At 49.3% G+C, this 15,970-nt stretch overlaps 1 protein-coding gene across 2 annotated transcripts in view; it reads left to right on the forward strand.

Annotated features, from left to right (window-relative positions):
- Positions 1 to 15,970, forward strand: part of HSPA12A (heat shock protein family A (Hsp70) member 12A) — a 180,552-nt gene that overhangs the window by 138,885 nt on the left and 25,697 nt on the right. For both annotated transcript variants that reach the window (XM_012448034.3, XM_021676957.2), the window contains 4 exons: positions 4,294 to 4,379; positions 5,969 to 6,096; positions 9,408 to 9,594; positions 11,787 to 11,891. In XM_012448034.3, the coding sequence (XP_012303457.2) occupies positions 4,294 to 4,379; positions 5,969 to 6,096; positions 9,408 to 9,594; positions 11,787 to 11,891 (506 nt within the window). The remainder of the gene's footprint in view (positions 1 to 4,293; positions 4,380 to 5,968; positions 6,097 to 9,407; positions 9,595 to 11,786; positions 11,892 to 15,970) is intronic.

Here is a 15,970-nt window from a genome sequence, read left to right on the forward strand (position 1 = left end):
TAACTTAGTGCTTGAAGTGGAAGATGCTTTGAGTGGGTCTTTATTTAATCTACTTGGAATGGTGCAGTAGGTATTTCTTAAAACTAGAAGCTTTAGCTCTGTCCTTGATCAATTTCCTGTTAAATCATATTCTTTAACGTGTCTTTTAGCAGTCTTCCTTCTCTACCTCCACAGAAGGGTCTGGATTTTCTTTTCTTCAGCTTCCTTTCTTTCTTCTAAGCCTTGACTTTAAGAAACTCTATTTGTGTCGAGGCATTGACTTAGCCTTCCTCTTCTCTTCCTAGTGTGTCCACATCAACCTGTGGGTGCTGAACTGGAATATCCCCTGGGTGAAAGTAGTCCCAAGGGAGATGTTGTTGTATTAGCTTTATAGAAGTAGCGGAGGCAGGGCCACACTTAATGGCATTTGGAGTTTCTTACTGTGGATAATGGCCTCTGTATAACTGATAGCCAGTACACACAGCCTACACTTGGTATGTTTAGGCATTCCATACATCAGTTCCTTCCTGTTGTTTGATAGCTTATATCTGTCAGATATCCATAGATTAATAGGTAATATTCTGTCGACCCTTTGTATTTTATTTCTAATCATTTACCTACTGAATTCAAGATCTCAAGCCTTGTTGGGACACATCAGAATTAAATTCCCCATCTTCCCAAGGGGGTGAGATAACCTTTTCCATTTTTTTTTCCTGAGAATTTTTGAGCACCACTTTGACATCCTAAGTAGTGCAGCAGAGAAATATTAGCATGTCTCTACTGGCAGTGTATATTCCTGTGCTGTATTAATGGACATTTGCTGGTGAATTCCCTTTGATTTGGAATATAGAGATATACAGCTGTGGGTGTACACCATGTGCAGGTATCTATGGAAATGTTACTCCTCCATACCTTCTATGCAGATCAGTTTTAAATCATTGCACAATGTACCTGAATTTTAATTTCTGATGGAAAAAGTCCATGAGGTTCAGCTGCCTCTAGGCCTGGCTGAGTGATCAGCAAGTCAAATGATTTGTTTAATACTGGCCCAGTTGCAGTGGGGTTGGGGGGAGGTACAGGAGAACCAAAAATCCTTGATTCTTGCCCTCAAAGTATCCTAGCTGGGGACACAAGACATGTGTTCCATCTGTGACCCAACCTTGGCTATTTTGCAAATCAGTGAGATGGCCCAGGGCTCTGAGAAGGGCTGAGTGATGGGATAATTAGAACCAAGCAACAGCGGGGTGGATAGTTTGTCTGCAGATAATAGCTTGTTTGCTAATTGCCAACACCAGATTTTCTGGGCAATTAGACATTTGGTTTCTTTCAGGACCGTCTGTGCAAATGTGGACACATGGCTGCAGGCCTTCCAGGTAGCAGGTGGAGAGGGTGGCTCCTGGTGCTGATGGCATTTCTCTGCAGGCTGCCCAAGGGCTGTGGGCAGGGAGGACTTCTCACCAACAGGTGGAAGGACTATCTGACTGGGCTCCCTAGTGGGGAGGCAGAGATCCCCCTGCATTCAAGGAAGGGGTTCCCTTGTGCTGGGAGATTAGCAAAGATGGTGGAGTTCCACAGGCTGGTCTAGGAACTGAGCTGACTTCTCCATTCTCTTCTCAAGAGCAATTAGCACCCACAGCTAATAGCAATTCTGTTAGTCGTGGGTGCTAATAGAAATCAGAAATAGCTTCCCCTCCCAGATGAGCAAGTTGATTTAAACTTTTTAATAAAGTTTTTTTTTTAAAGTATGTATAACATAAAAGTTGCCATTTAAACCATTTTAAGTGTATGATTTGGTGGCATGAATTACATTCACAATGTTGTACAGCCATCACCACTGTTTATTTTCCAAAACTTTTCATTACCCCAAAGAGAAATTCTGTTCTCATTAAGCAAGAACTCTCCATTTCTCCCTCCCTCCCACCACTATCAACTCTGATCTACTTTCTGTCTCTGCGAACTTACCTCTTCTAGAGATTTCATATAAGTGGAATGATACAATATTTGTCCTTTTGCATACACATATTTTACTTAGCATATTTTCTAGGTTCACCCATGTTGTAGCATGTATAAGAATGTCCTTCCTTTTTACAATGAAATACTATTACATTGTATGGATATACAACATTTGTTTATCCTTTCATCTGTTTTATTTTATTTATTTATTTATTTATTTATTTTTGAGATGGAGTCTTGCTCTGTCGCCAGGCTGGAGTGCAGTGGCACAATCTTGGCTCACTGCCACCACCGTCTCCTGGCTTCGAGTGATTCTTCTGCCTCAGCCTTGCAAATAGTTGGGACTACAAGCACGTGCCACCACGCCTGGCTAATTTTTGTATTTTTAAGTAGAGATGGAGTTTCACCATGTTGGCCAGGCTGGTCTTGAACTCCTGACCTCAAGTGATCTGCCCATCTTGGCCTCCCAAAGTGCTGTGATCATAGGTGTGAGCCACCGTGCCCAGCCTATCCCTTCATCTGTTGTTGGACTCTTGAAGTGTTTCTACCTTTCTGTTATTGTGAATAATGCTGCATGAACATTTGCATATAAGTATCTCCTTGAGTTCCTGTTTTCAATTTTCTGGGTAGATACCTAGGAGTGGAATTACTGGTCATATGGTAACTCTATACTTGACTTTTTGAGGAACTGCCAAGCTCTTTTCCACAGTGGTTGTCCCGTTTTACATTCCCACTAACAGTGTGTGAGGATTCCAATTTCTTCACATCCTTGACACACTTGTTATTTTCCTTTCTTAAAAAACTATAGCCATCCTAGTCCGTGTGAAGCCATATCTCACTGTGGTTTTGATTTACATTTCTCTACAGACTAATGATGTTGAACATCTTTTCATGTACTTGTTACATCTTTTATATGTTTTCTTTGGAGAAATGTCTATTCAAGTCCTTTACCCAGCAAGTTGGATTTTGCCTCTGTAATTACTGGACTGTCCCTCTCTCTCCCCAAGATAGGAATTGAGCCTCATCAGGAGGAGAGAGGATGTGAGCCTGCAGAGAGTGGGAGGTGGCTGTGCAGATTTGAGGCTTCACATTCACTCCTGCATGATTCATTTCATTCCACAGCCCGTTTGGTACCCACTGTAATGATGCTGCTTGAGTTCTCATCAAGTAGAAAAAGAAATCAGCAAGAGCCTGGGATTAGCCCAAAGTGATTTAGCAGAAGAGGCAGATGGAACCACTCCACCTGCTCCCCTAAAAGCAGACGGGCTTTTCTCAGACACCTCAAACCTCTGGTTTCCTTGACCACAGATATTGCCTTGGAAAATCACCCATTTCTTCCTAGCAGGTTTCAGTACGTATGTACTAAATGGAGCAGCATGCGCAGAGCACCGAGGATGACGCTGGGTGGTTGCAGGTACCTAGCGTCCGGCCTTTGTCTCTGCAGTGGGAGTAAGAAATCCTTGCCCAGCTTCTCTGTGCCCTGCCAGCCCTAGGCAGCAGGCAGGGAGCGCACTGTGACACATTCCAAGACCAGCCAGGGAGAGTGTGTTTTCTCCTGGGGCACAGCCACTGGGCTCTAGGAAGACTTCAGAACAATGCTAGGCCTGAACGATGGTGAGCACAGGGCAACAGACCAAATGGTGCTCCTGCTGCTTAGCCGCTGGCCCTTCCCCTGTTTGACCTCATGGCTGTTGGGCCCCATCTGCAGGGGTTAGAAATGCTGATTTCTCTGCCTTTTTGCTGTGGTTTTTATGATTGAAAAATGTCCCAAACCTTCAGTATCACTGAAGAGAGATGAATTCTCATGCTCTGGTGGGGTGAGGAGCTAGTGCATCTGCTAGGCAACGATGCTCTTTCTGAAGCGGTGTCACATCCTACGTTCCTAGGATAGGGGTTATTTATCCCTGAGGGAGGTACCCACGCCCCTTTGGGAACCCAAGGGCTGCAGACACTCTTCCAAGAAAATGCACATGAAAGTTTGACATAACTCCAGGTGACTACAGGTCCTGCTAGTCCAGCCTGCAGCCTAGCCTCTGGCTCCACAGACAATACAACCAGGAGCTGGGGCTTTCGGGGACTGAGCAGCATCTCTGACTAAGTTGGGTTGAGTGGCACAGAGAGAGGCCTGGTGGTGACTGGGAGGAAAGGAGCATCTCATTTGGTCAGGTTCTAAATACCAAATGCAAGGGGGTGCTGGAACGGATGCCCCTGCCTTCCTGGCTGGGGCTGGGCCTTGCCCATTTCATGAGCCGGCTTTGCAGAGGCCACAGTGCCTGGAGGAGCAAGAACATGCAGCCCTCATTTCTTCTCTCTGGGTCAGCCCATGCCACTTCTAAGGAGGGACTTTGTTTTTCCTTTCAGAAACGGCTCCCACATCTGCATATTCATCTCCAGCCCGGAGTCTTGGGGACACAGGAATAACGCCTCTGTCCCCATCCCATATTGTGGTAAGAAATGTGTGTGTGTGCGCGCGTGTGTGTGTGTGCACGTGCACATGTGCACATGTGTGTACTGACTTCCTTTGCATTCTGGGTCTGATCTCAGAGTTCAGGCTGCTGGACAGTCCCTCACATTCACTGGTTGGAGGTTAAATTGACCTCGTCCTGACCATAGGAGCTCTGCTAAGCCCCTTCCCCATTCTGGGCCTGGGAAGGCCTTCTGTGTTGTGGCTAGTGCTTCTGGAGCAGGGGCCAGTGGGTCACAGAAGCAGGTGAGATAGGAGCAGCCCTTTAAAGATTCAGGATCAGAGCCCGTGAGACATCCCCTTGAAAGGAAGCCACTGACTCTGGCCAGTAAATCGGTGAATACGTGAGCTCTGTCCACTGCAGTTGTCTGCAGTGTCCAAAAGCCCCTGGCTGTATAATTGTTTCTGCAACAGCTTGGCCCAGTAGAGAAACACTGAGCAGGGCTTCATATGCATTGAGTGGGGCTGTTGCTCCCACCCTGCCCTGTATGAGGAAAGATGGATGTTGGGGGGCAGCCAGCCGTTCAGAGGGGCGCACATGTAGTTGTGCAGACAGCCAACCCAAGTGAGTGCCTGGAAGACAGTGCGGCTTTTTGTGAGCTGAGCAGATGCACAAAAAAGACCTGAGGAAAACTGCGGAGTCACCCCTAGGTAGGGGTGCCAGCCTGTCCTGGTTACCTGGAACTGTCCTGCTTTTACACTGCAAGTCCTGCACCCTGGGGATTCCTTCAGTCCTGGGCAAACTGGGAGGGTTGGTCCCCTCGGGCCAGGTTCTGTGGTTTTCAAGCTTTGTACCCCGAAGGTGTCCTGTAGGAGTTTCAGGGCCGTGGGGGAGGGGAGCAGTCTGAAGAGAGGCAGGTGGGTAGCATTCTCACCCCTCCCCTCCAACGTTTGTTGGTTTTATAATTTGGAGTTCTGTGCGAGTTAAAAAAAAAAAGTCTAAACTGCTTTAAAAAAAAGAGAAAGGATTGGAATCTGAAATGGCCTGACCAAGTGACTTAGATGAGGCAAGGCCCTGGGCCCTGACAGTCACAGCAGGTCATGTGCCTGGCATGGTGGGATTGGGCGGGGTCCTGGATGCCCAGCTCTGCTTACGTGCATGAAACGCCAGTACAGATGGAGCAGTCACCTGGGTGTACAGAGGGCACAGCTGGCAAAATGCTCCTGGCAGTGAACGGAGGTCTGCACAGGGCCTTGTGGAAGGCAGCAGGGGTTGGGAGAAGATTGTATCTGCTCAGGAACTACTGGGCGACCAGTCCTGATGATGGAATTTCTGTAACTAGCCATGTGCTTGCACAGTCGATAGAGAGGAGTGGGCAAGCTGCAGGCAGGTGCCTTCATCCAGTCAGCCTGGCCCTCCACTCAGGAGTGCCCCCATTTCTCCCCAAGCCACTCAGTCAGGAGACAGCCCTCTCCCCAGGGCTCTCCAGGTGGTAGACTTGTGCTGGAATATGGAATGTCCTTCTGTCTGCGGGGGGTGCACAGCTAAGCAAGGTAAACCCCCTCCAGGGGTGTCTTCCTGAAAGCCAGGCCCACCCCCCCACACCCCTATGCCTCACTGTATATCTGCAGAACGACACTGACTCCAACGTCTCAGAACAGCAGTCGTTTCTCGTGGTGGTGGCCATTGACTTTGGGACCACATCCAGTGGCTATGCCTACAGCTTCACCAAGGAGCCGGAATGCATCCATGTGATGAGGTGAGTGCTGTGGGCGGGAGGGCCACGTGGCTGGTGCCAGCCACTGCACCTGTGGAGACTCCGGGCAGGCTTAGGCAATGAGCCAGTGACTGGCACTTCAGAGGGCCCTGGATCCTGGTTCAGCACAGCCCAAGCTCAGGATGCCACTGGGGACAAGTCATTTCTGATCTCTGGGCTCTAGGCTCCTGGTTTGTAAAGACATTGATTTAATTCTGATTTAGTTGGTCTGGGGAGGGGCCTGGGCAGTACGTTTAAGGCCTGGCCTGGGTGAGAGGCATAGACCTGTAGAAGGTCTGTGATGGAAGGATCCAGGTGCCAGCTTGGTCACTTACTGTATGACTTTAGGCCATAGCTGAACCTGCTAAACCCCAGTTTCCTTGTCTGTAAAATGGGGAGCCTGACAACACCTGCCTCCCAAGGTGTGCGTGCAAATGAAATGACAGTGTCTATCAAGTGCTTAGTGTGTGGTGAAATGAAAGCAGGGAAGGTGCTCGTCCTTTCAAGTGAAGAGAAGTCCTGGGGTGTTGGTAGCCAGAGGCAGAAAGCTCCTGTTGAAGAGAAAGCAGCATGAGGTGACTCTCAGCCAACTGGCCCCATAGGCAAAGTTGCCCTGGGCCTCGTGGGATGGAGTCTGTGCTGGGTGCCCCCTTCCCTTCCCCACACACCGAGCAGCCTGCAGGCCCCCAGCGCCACCCATCCATGGGATCCCAGGCTTGACCCATGACCTGCGTGCAGGGTGTGGCCCCTCAAATCTTTGGAAGCCCAGAATTTATCACCCTAATTTTTCAATTCCAAGGGATGACTCTGAAGATACATTGTAATTGGCTTTGCAATTCCTTCAACTGAGTAATTGTGGAATTTGGCACTGCTCCTAGAGTAAGAAGTTTTTAGTTTTGTTGTTGCTATTATTTTTTTTAGAGACAAGTTCTTGCTCTTTTGCCAGGCTTGAATGCAGTAGCGTGATCATGGCTCACTGCAGCCTCAAACTCCTGGGCTCAAGCGATCCTCCTGCCTCAGCCTCCTAAGTGGCTGGGACTACAGATGCATACAACCACACCCAGCTAATGTTTGTATTTTAGGAATTTTTATAAAGGGTTGTGTAAAACACAAGTCATAATAAAAATGACTCCCCCCCTCCAATCTTGGTTTAATTCTCACCTTTCCTCTTGAAAATCAGATGTGGCTCAGCCTGAAGCTATTGTCCTAAGTGGGTACAGAGACCCTTGGGTGTCATGTCATCAGGAAATGATGAAAAGCCTGTTCTATAGCGAATTCTGATGACAGTATTGCCCTTGGTGTTCAGTTGCCACCGGGATTCTCTCTCCACTCAGCCAGACAGATGCTGTGAGGGTCTGTGCTGCCGTCACTGACCCCCAAGATGAAAAATCCCAGTGGAAAAGAATACACCATTAAAGGCCAGAATCAATGTTTATCAGCTTCTACGTAGTTGTTCTAAGAAATGTGATTTGCCCAGAATAGCCAGGCAGTGAAAACAGAAAAGAAGGAGTGGAAATAACTTTGAAGTTGCTTGTGAGGGGGACTTCTGAACCACGCCCATAGTTCAGGGCCTCTAGAGGTGGTATCTTGGTCATGGTAGAGATTTGGGAGGGAGGTTGGTTGGTTCTACCTGAATTTTATTTCAGTCAAAACACATTTGCATAATCATGCTAACATGACAAATTATAAGTGAGAAAGTTAACTTTTTTTTGTCTTAAGTAGCAATGAAGGAATAAAAATTTGAAGGCCAAAGCTCATGGAGTCATTCTCTACTGACACCGTCACTGTTAATATTAATGACAATTCCGTTTGTGAAGGGCAGTGTGGGGAGCAGCTGCCTGGCATTGGGACCATCTCTGTGTCTCAGTGCTGTTGTCACCTTGGGGACTTTGGCTCCAGGGGTAAGAGCAGCATCCTGATGGAGCTTGACAGGGAAATTGGCCAGAGGTGATTCCAGACCCCTCTGAGCAGCAAATCTCGGTGGAGGCCGGAGCTCCATCTGGACCAAGATGGTCCTACTGATGCTTAATGATGTGGGGTTGGGAGCAGGTCCAGGCTCAGCTGGGAGCGTGGCCACCTCCCCAGTGGGTGAAGAAAGCGGCTCATTTCCCTTCCTGCACTGTGTCTCCACCTTAGGCTGCATGGGCTGTGCATGGGGTCACATGGCCAGCAGCAGGCTGGGAAGGGAACAGCTTGACCTCTTTGTGGCCCTGGCTTCTCTGTAGTGGCCCCAAAGGTGAGCAGATGCATTGAGTTTCCTGTCTTCCCTTTGCCTCTTCCCTTTCTCTCGCTGCAGCCTCTCTCTCTCTCTTATTTCTTTTTAGAGATGGGATCTTGCTGTGTGGCCCAGGCTGGAGTGCAGTGATGCCATCATAGCTCACTGTGATCCTCCCACCTCGGCTTCCCAAAGTGCTGAGATCTCTGTTTCTATGGTTCTTTCACCTCTGCTCCATTACAGGAGGTCTGAGCCTCCTGGCTTCCCTTCCCCTCCATTTAGCCCAGTTTGCCCTTATGAACAGCAGCTCTGATTCTGTCATGCCCCTGGTCTAAGACCTTTAGTGGCTTCCTGTTACTCACAGAGTAAATGTCTAGGTCCCCAGGGTTCTCCTCAGCCTATTCCAGCCACTTTCCCAATCGCATTTCTCAGTCTTCCCATTTTCACAATCACTCTTACCACCTACATGCTCTCTCCAACCAACACCATCACTTCACATTCCCCACGAATGCCTCGCGCTGGCCCACTTCTGAGCAGCTGGAGTGTCCTTCCCACCTTTGAGATCTAGTTGTCTGTCTTTTCTTCAGTTCTCCCCTGAATCCTGTGTTCTTTCCTCTGCCCCACCAGCTGGCACATCAGGCTGTTTCCCTGGGCCCCTCATTTGCATCTCATAAGTCAGGTCATTATGCATTTATTGTGCCTACCTTGTTTTGTTTCAAAGAGGATTCAACCTAGCAGTATATCTGCTATTGAGTGCTTGCAAATTAAAAATACATTGCCTAGCAGATTGTGAATTATTTTCAGGCACAGACATAAAAGTTTTCTGCCAGCGCCTGGCACACAGGTAGATGCTTAGAGTAGATGCCCAGTAAACATGGAATGAAAGAATCAAGGCAGAGCTTATTATTGAGCAGAAACTTTGCATTTGGCCAATTTGTCTTCTTTTTAACTGAAGTTGTGTCTCTAGTAGCTGCTCATCCAGCAGAACCAGAGTGCGTCTGGGCACTTACATCACTGACACTCATGCATATAGTAGGTGTTCAAGCCTGAACTGGATTTTGAAAGAAGGCCCCATAACTTCTGCTTCTCTCGGTGGCAGGCGATGGGAGGGAGGAGACCCTGGCGTGTCCAATCAGAAGACTCCGACCACCATCTTGCTGACTCCTGAGAGGAAGTTCCACAGCTTCGGGTATGCCGCCAGGGACTTTTACCATGACCTGGATCCCAACGAGGCCAAGCAATGGCTGTACCTGGAGAAGTTCAAGATGAAGCTGCACACCACTGGGGTGAGCGAGCCTCTCCCGGGGCCCCAAGTGCCCGGCAATGGAGAGCCACGGCTCCTCCCGCCTTGGGGTGAGGGAGGGATGTCCTTCCAACCCAAGAGGCCCTCCTGTCTCTCCCAAGCAGAGATCAGTGTCCATTTACCTTGATTTTAGACACATCCTGGAGCACACTGCACCTTTGTGGAATACGCGATGCTTTCCAATGTGCATGTGGGCAGGGAGATATTCTGAATATTTAACCATTCATTTGTCTTGAAAATGGACCTACTGGAGTAGACCCTGGTTATACCAGGGGAGTGGGGTGCTGGGGGCCTCCTTCTGTGCCAGCAGTTCCCCCTTTAGTTTCTGGATTATGGAGAGATCAGCGAATCACGAAGGAGCCACTTGGGGGCTAGGGGCACATGGGGAGCTCAGGGCAGTAGCTCTTAACTAACCAGTTTGGATGTAACAGCCAGTCACAAATGTAACATCCGGCTCTCTATGTTGGGGAGGGGGAGCTCAGGACATCAAGTGCCTGATAATTGGAGGTCCAGCTCCCAGAGTGGGGGCCTCAGCTCCCAGCAAACCAGTGTACCCTAAGATACCTACGTCAAATAGGCACCTCCTGCCACCCTGAAGCTTTGTAGAAAAGGATAAGGCATAGGATAGAACTTTTTTGATTCAAGCATTTTATTCCATGAAGTTTCCTTAACTCTCAGTGCTCAGAAAGGCAGGGTGATGATCATGATTAAGAACATGGGCTCTGGGGCCAGATGGCCTGGGTTTCAATCTGGCCACTGGTACCTTTGAGAAACGTAATCCAAGTTACTTAACCTCTCCCTGCCTTGTTTTGTCTTCTCTGTAAAATGGAGATAATGGCCATGCCTTCCTCATGGGGATATTGTAGGGATTAAAGGAATCAAAATACATAAAGCTCTTAGAGCCATGCCTGGGGCAGATTAAGTTCTAGTCAAGTGCAAGCTTCTATTCTAATTGCTTGCATTTGTCTGCTGAGCACTTGTAGATGACAAAACGAACATAAATGGGAAACTCAGCAACCAGCACCCTGCCTTCCAAGGCTCTGTGCTCATCGGCATGGTTGTCTTTCTATGGCGCAGACCGAGTTCTGATAGAAATGAACTGTTCCTATTTTGCCTGGTGGGATTCAATGCTGAGTATCAGGATGGCAGGTGGAAGGAGGCACAGGGCTTTTTTCAATTCAGAGCCATGGCTTCCTGGCACTTGGCCACCTTCCTGAGCCTGGGAGCTGCTGCCCCAAAGCTGGGGTATCTTTGCTGGGCACGAGGAGCAGAAGGCAGCTGGCTGGGAGGAGTGAGCAAATGTGGATAGGTCAGGATGCCACAGACGGCTCCACGTGGCTGGCTTAGTAATTCAATGCCTAGTCTCACTCCCAAGGCAAAGCATAATTACCCAGCCTGGATCAATCTGGAGGCCTCAGTGATTTTTTGTTTTTTCCTGGCAGTAATGAGCTTGTTGGTTCAGGAGACCCGGAGGCTTTCTCCTGATTTTTGCTCTCACTCCCTGCCCATCCCTACCCCATGGGGACTTTTCTCATCATTTTTTAGTGGTCTCCGTCTACCAGCATCTGGGGTCTGCAGAGCATCCTCTTTTTAGGACATGCTCAGCAGCTGCTTTCACTTTCGGTGGAGAAAGGAAGGCAGCGATGCTGGATTCCTGGCAGATTAGACAGGGCAAGCCTTAAAATAGGAGCTCTTCTATTTTGGTGACTTGGTTGGGGAATGAAAGCTTCATCTGTTTAGCATCATGCATGGCATGGGTTGGTACAATTAGGCCTCCATCAGGGGGAATCCTGAGCATGACCATGTCTGTTTGAATGTGGAAATAGAATGGAAATTGCATGGGGAGTGGCACCTGCTGCCTATTCTCTCTTCCTGACTTCTACCGTTGCCCCTGAAACCTCTGCTCCCAGAGGATCCAGGAGAGAGAGGGAGAGAAGGAGAGAGCAGTGAAGGCGGGGCCTGGAGGGGACAGCCAGAGCCTCCTACACAGTAAGGGGACACTGCTGCCAGGCCCCATTTTGGGGGACACACCATCCTAGTCTGCCTCTTTAAGCATGGGGAAACACAAACATGGCTCACTAGGATCCTCTAGATCCCCTTGGAGCAGTCCCCAAAGCCAGAAGACATGTTGCTCCTTTGTCATCATCTTGCTGTTGTTCCTCTTCCTCCTACCAGGACCTCACCATGGATACAGACCTGACGGCAGCAAATGGCAAGAAAGTCAAAGCCCTTGAAATCTTTGCTTATGCCCTGCAGTACTTTAAGGAGCAGGCGCTGAAGGTAGGACTGATAGTTGAGGCCAGCTGGCTGTGTGCTAGGCGATAGCGCCCATGCCAGCTCCGTGTCTCAGGCTGCTGCACCTGCTGGCAAGGGTAGGGGGCACAGCCTCGAGGGGAAGTGTGGGCTTTGGGCTTTGGAGTCCACACGGCAGGATGGACCCTCACGCACTGCTGGTGGGAATGTAAAGTGGTGCAGCCTCTTTGGAAAACAGTTTGGCAATTCCTAAAGAAGTAAAGCACAGAGTTACCATAGGACCCAGCAGTTCCACTCCTGGGTAGATACCTAAGAGAAAGGAAAGCAAATGTCCACACCTACACATGTATACATGAATGTGCCTAGCAACACTATTCATAATGACAAAAACTGGAAACAGTCCACATGGCCATCCACTGATGAATGGAGAAACCAAATGTGAGCTGTCTTACAATGAATGTTATTTACAGCCAGAAGGAGGACTGAACTACTGTTACATCCTACCACATGGAGGAACCTTGAAAACACCATGTGAAGTAAAAAAAGCCAGATACAAACAGCCACGTATTGTGTGATTCCATCTGTATCAAATGTCCAGAGCAGGCACCTTCACAGAGACAGAAAGCAGAGGCTTTTTCTGCCAGGGGCTGTGGGGAGTGGGAGCACGAGGGACTGCTAAAGAGTATGGGTTTCTTTGGTGGGTGATGGAATTAGGTAGCGGGGTTGGCTGCACAACCTTGTGAATACACTAAAACCCACTGAATTCTATACTTTAAAAGTGTGAATTTTATGGTATGGAAATTATGTCGCAGTAAAAGAAAAAGAGAGGCAGGAAACATACTTAGCAGCTGTGCCATTTGGGGCAAGGTACTTCCTCTTTCCAAGATCCACTTTCCTAACTGGAGAGCGGGGCGCATAACTGTACCTCCCAGGCCATTTGATAGAAAATGGGATTGGACATGCAGTGCCTCCCTTGAAGCTTGGTCTATAGTCAGCACTGGGTACATGGCAGCTGCTGTTTCTCCTCTTCCTCCCTCTCTTCCTCTATCCCTCCAGATCCCATGGAAGAAGCTAATAGCGTGAGCCCCCTTGGATCACCCCCACAAAGGTCTGTGGTCATGATGGCCTGAAATTCCAAAAACATCTGATTTTGAAGTATAATATGGCTGTCCTCTCCCTGTCTCCTCCCACAGGCATGGAACCAGTGGGAGTGGATCAGATGATTAAACAGCCCTGATGTATTGAGCTTTATCCAAAAAGATTTGGGAACTTCAGAAGCATTTGGTATTGTGTGATCACTAAAGGAAATTTAGTGAATTCTAGAAATAGGGTCAGAGGGAGACAAAGAGGAAGTGAGAACTTGGTATTACTTTCATCTATTCAAGTACCTGTTTTTTTGAGTGCCTTTTATGTGCAAAATCCTGTACAAGTTATGGCAGTGTAGAAATCAGCTCAGGAGTGTGTGGTTGGGGTCAGAGTCATGAGGGGGTAACTGTGGGTGCTGGGGGAGGCAGAGATTCTGTCCAGTTGGGAGCATTGTGGAAGGCTCCCTGTCGGAGGTGGATTCAGGGCAGGGTGGGATTGGTTCACAGGCAGCAACTGGAAGGGTAGGTATTTCAAGCTGGTGGAGTGGCCCAGGCTCAGCTCAGAAGGAAGAAAGCAGCAGACAAACAGCGTGGAAGAAAGCAGTTGGAGTGGAAGGAGGGAGGGTAAGGCTGTGAGATAAAGCCAGGATGCTGTGAGCTCAGAACAAGACGGTGCACAGCCAAGGATGCCAAGCCAGGGAACTTCTTCTTGGTTAGCGGGAAGCCATCAGAGGATTTCTAGTGGGGGAATGAGTGACATGGGCACCAGGATAGTAGCAGAGCATTGTACTAGTCTGTTCTCATGCTGCTAATGAGACATACCCTAGATTGGGTAATTTATAAAGGCAGAGGTTTAATGGACTTACAGTTCCACATGGCTGGGGAGGCCTCACAATCGTGGCAGAAGATGAAAAAAGAACAAAGGGATGTCTTACATGGCAGCAGGCAAGAGAGCTTGTGCAGGGGAACTCCCCTTTATAAAACCATCAGGTCACCTGAGACTTAGTCACTACCACGAGAACAGTATGGGAGAAACTGCTCTTATGATTCAGTCATCTTCACCTGGCCCTGCCCTTGACGTGTGGGGATGATTACAATTCAAGGAGAGATTTGGGTGGGGACACACCAAACTGTATCAAGTATCTGAGTCTATTTCGTGCCGCTGTAACAGAATATCACAACCTGGGTAATTTATGAAAAACAGAAATTTATTTCTCACAGTCTGGAGGCTGGGAAGTCCAAGATCAAGATGCTGGTTCGTTTGGTGTCTGGTGAGGGCCCAGTCTCTGCTTCCACGATGGAGCCCTGAACGCAGCATCTCCTTGCTGGGGGGATGTGAGGGAGGAACAGTTTTTCCTCACATGGCAGAAGAGAAAGAGCTCACTCACTCCTGCAAGCCCCCCACTTTTTTTTGAGATGACATCTCGCTCTGTCACCAGGCTGGAGTGCAATGGTGCAATCTCGGCTCACCACAACCTCTGCTTCCCTGGTTCAAGCGATTCTCCTGCCTGAGCCTCCCGAGTAGCTGGGACTACAGGCAGGCACCACCACGCCCAGCTAATTTTTGTATTTTTAGTAGATACGGGATTTCACTATGTTGGCGGGGCTGGTCTTGAACTCCTGACTTCATGATACACCCACCTTGGCCTCCCAAAGTGCTGGGATTACAGGCATGAGCCATTGCGCCTGGCTGCAAGCCCTTTTTATAGTGGCAAAATTTCATTCCTGAGACCGGAGCTCTCATGACATATACACCTCCCATTAGGCTCCGCCTCCCACCCGACACAGTTGCACTGGGGGTTACATTTCCAACGCATGAGTTTTGGGGGACACATTCAGAACACAGCATAGAGTGAGAGACCCCAGTAATCTGAAGAGCCTGCAGGGTGGAGGTCGGTGGTGTGGAGGGAGCTGACTCAGATTCTGCAGGTTTGTCTGCAGGGAGAGAGGGAGGGTCTGAGACTGAAAGCCACGGGGTCATTCAGGGAGCAAGAAGGAGGATCCTGACAACCAAGAAGAAAGAGGGTCTCAGGGCTGGGAAGGAGTGGGTTCTGGGCAAACAATATTCCACCAGCAAGGGACAAGGGGACAGATGGGGAGAGGCCTAGAAGCAAGATGGGTGGAGGGAAGAGGCATGGTGGGGGGAACTGGGTCATGTTCGGGAAGGTGACCACAGTCAGAGACAAGTGTCCTGAAGTCTGCTTGGAACTAGAGAAGGGGGCAGCCCCCTTGTTCCAGGGGGCAGAAAGCAGAAGGGGAGGGGTGCAATGAGGTGGACCCCAGTCTGCCCGAAGAGCAAAGGTTGCAGAGGGACCGGCTTAGCACCTGGTGGCCTGGGAGGCCACGTGAGGGCGTGTCTGTGGGCTCTGAGGCAGGCGAAGGAGCAGAGAGCACAGAGTACACAGGGGCTCCTGAGTTAGGAGGGAGAGCCACAGAGATCAGGGTGGGGCGGGGGGTAGAAATTTCGAACTCAGAAGGCCCAGGGTGTTGGTGCCTTTCAAGTTTGCCAGCAGGAAAGGAGTGAGCAGCCCATCTCAGAAGGGGAGGGAGGAGGTAGAGGGAACAGTTCCAGAAGGTCAGGTGGTGATGTGGATGGTTGATTGTGAACTCCTCAGCTCAGCCAGAGAGGCTCCAGGGAACTTACTGGCACCTTCCTTCTAAAGGTAGCTCCTCCCGGCAGGGAACATGCCTTGAATAAATTACAGGAGAAAAAGCTATTTGATGGATAGGAGGAACTTGACTTGCCAGGGCCTGGCTGGAGTTGGAGGGAGGGGGCTATGGCTTGGCTGGAATGAGCAAAGGCAGGATATCTACTCAAGCGGAATGTCTAAGCGTCACCGAAATGAAGCATCCCAGTGGGTCATGAAGGAAAGCCCGTGACAGTGCCTGACACATGAGATAATAAATTAATTAATGCTGGCGCCTTTCCCTTCCAAGCTGTTCCCTACCCGCTGGGGAACTGACCGCTCCTCTAAACTCTCCAGACAGCTCAAGGAAGCTGATCTTGTGTACTTTGAACTC

Source organism: Aotus nancymaae, unplaced genomic scaffold (genome assembly GCF_030222135.1).
Source record: "Aotus nancymaae isolate 86718 unplaced genomic scaffold, 86718_ANA_hifiasm-v0.15.2.pri h1tg000010l, whole genome shotgun sequence".
NCBI classification, from domain to species: Eukaryota; Metazoa; Chordata; class Mammalia; order Primates; family Aotidae; genus Aotus; species Aotus nancymaae.